General features: G+C 57.6%; 1 protein-coding gene across 1 annotated transcript in view; it reads right to left on the bottom strand.

The window, feature by feature from the left end:
- LOC107199261 (myosin-7-like) overlaps window positions 1-1,290 on the bottom strand; it is a gene marked incomplete at its 3' end in the record, with an annotated part of 26,018 nt that extends 24,728 nt beyond the window's left edge. The window contains exons 1-3 of the mRNA XM_033511732.1: window positions 1,279-1,290; window positions 848-1,040; window positions 504-772 (exon numbers count right to left, since the gene is read on the bottom strand). Of these exons, the coding sequence (XP_033367623.1) occupies window positions 504-772; window positions 848-1,040; window positions 1,279-1,290 (474 nt within the window). The remainder of the gene's footprint in view (window positions 1-503; window positions 773-847; window positions 1,041-1,278) is intronic.
- Window positions 1,291-1,723: the final 433 nt, after the last annotated feature.

Raw genomic sequence — 1,723 nt, forward strand, 5'->3', positions numbered from 1 at the left:
CAATCAACACCCAACTGGGCCAATCAACACCCAACTGGGTCAGTCAACACCCAACTGGGTCAACCAACACCCAGCTGGGTCAATCAACACCCAACTGGGTCAACCAACACCCAAATGAGTCAACCAACACCCAACTGGGCCAATCAACACCCAACTGGGCCAATCAACACCCAACTGGGACAACCCAACACCCAACTGGGTCAACCCAACACCCAATAGGGTCAAAGTGATCCCCAGTGGGGGTCAACAGGGACAACACCCAGTAGGGTCACCAGAACATCCAACGAGATCAACGAGGTCAACCTGAGAGCCCAAGGGTTCACCCAGTGGGGTCAAGAGGGTCAACCCAACACCCAAAGGCGTCAACGCCCAACGGGCTCCATGAGGTCACCACAAAGACCCCAATTCCCACCCGAGGTCACCGCGAAGCTGCAGGAGATCCACTCAGGACCCAACCGGCTCAAGGCCACCCCTGCAGGACCCAGCTCCACCTCGATCCTCACATCGAAGATCTCGAAGCCGGCGATGTCCAAGACGCCGATGAAGTATTGTCGCGGCTGCTTGGTGTCTAGCGAGTTGTTGATCCTCACCACCATCCAGTTGAACATCTTCTCGTAGACAGCCTTGGCCAGGGCCCCGATGGAGTAGTAGACCTGCTGGACGCTCTGGCCCTTGGTGACGTACTCGTTGCCCACCTTGACGCGTGGGTGACACAAGCCCTTGAGAAGGTCGGCCGAGTTCAGCCCCATCAGGTAGGCGGACTTGTCGGCATCTGTGGAGGAGAAGACACACGGGTCAGGTGTCACCTCAACCGGTGACACCTCCCTGACCCGTCACCCCGACCCGCCTTCGGTGCCGTCAGGCTCCGCCTGTTCCTCCCGCTGCTTCTGCTTGAACTTCATGTTGCCGAAGTGCATGATGGCACCCGTCAGCTTGTAGACACCGGCCTTCTCCTCGGCCGTGAAGCCCAGGACGTCAAAGGCGCTCTGGGAGGGGAGAAGAAGGGGCCAGGTCAGGGTGTGGCCTCTGCTGGTCACCACCTGTGATGGTCATCGCCCGTGATGGTCATCGACTGCGATGGTCACCACCTGTGATGGTCATCACCTGTGATGGTCATCACCTGTGATGGTCACCACCTGCGATGGTCACCTGCGATGGTCATCACCTGTGATGGTCATCACCTGTGATGGTCATCACCTGCGATGGTCACCTGCGATGGTCATCACCTGTGATGGTCACCACCTGCGATGGTCATTGCCTGGGATGGTCACCACCTGCGATGGTCACCATGTCCAATGGTCATCACCTGTGATGGTCATCACCTGTGATGGTCATCACCTGCAATGGTCACCACCTGCAATGGTCACCTGCGATGGTCATCACCTGTGATGGTCATCACCTGCAATGGTCACCACCTGCAATGGTCACCACCTGCGATGGTCATCACCTGCGATGGTCATCACCTGCGATGGTCATCACCTGCGATGGTCACCACCTGCAATGGTCACCACCTGCAATGGTCACCACCTGCAATGGTCACCACCTGCAATGGTCATCACCTGCAATGGTCATCACCTGTGATGGTCATCACCTGCGATGGTCACCACCTGCGATGGTCACCACCTGCGATGGTCATCACCTGCGATGGTCATCACCTGCGATGGTCATCACCTGCGATGGTCATCACCTGTGATGGTCATCGCCTGTGATGGTCATCACCTGC

This window comes from Parus major, unplaced genomic scaffold, assembly GCF_001522545.3.
Source record: "Parus major isolate Abel unplaced genomic scaffold, Parus_major1.1 Scaffold537, whole genome shotgun sequence".
In the NCBI taxonomy this organism is placed as follows: Eukaryota; Metazoa; Chordata; class Aves; order Passeriformes; family Paridae; genus Parus; species Parus major.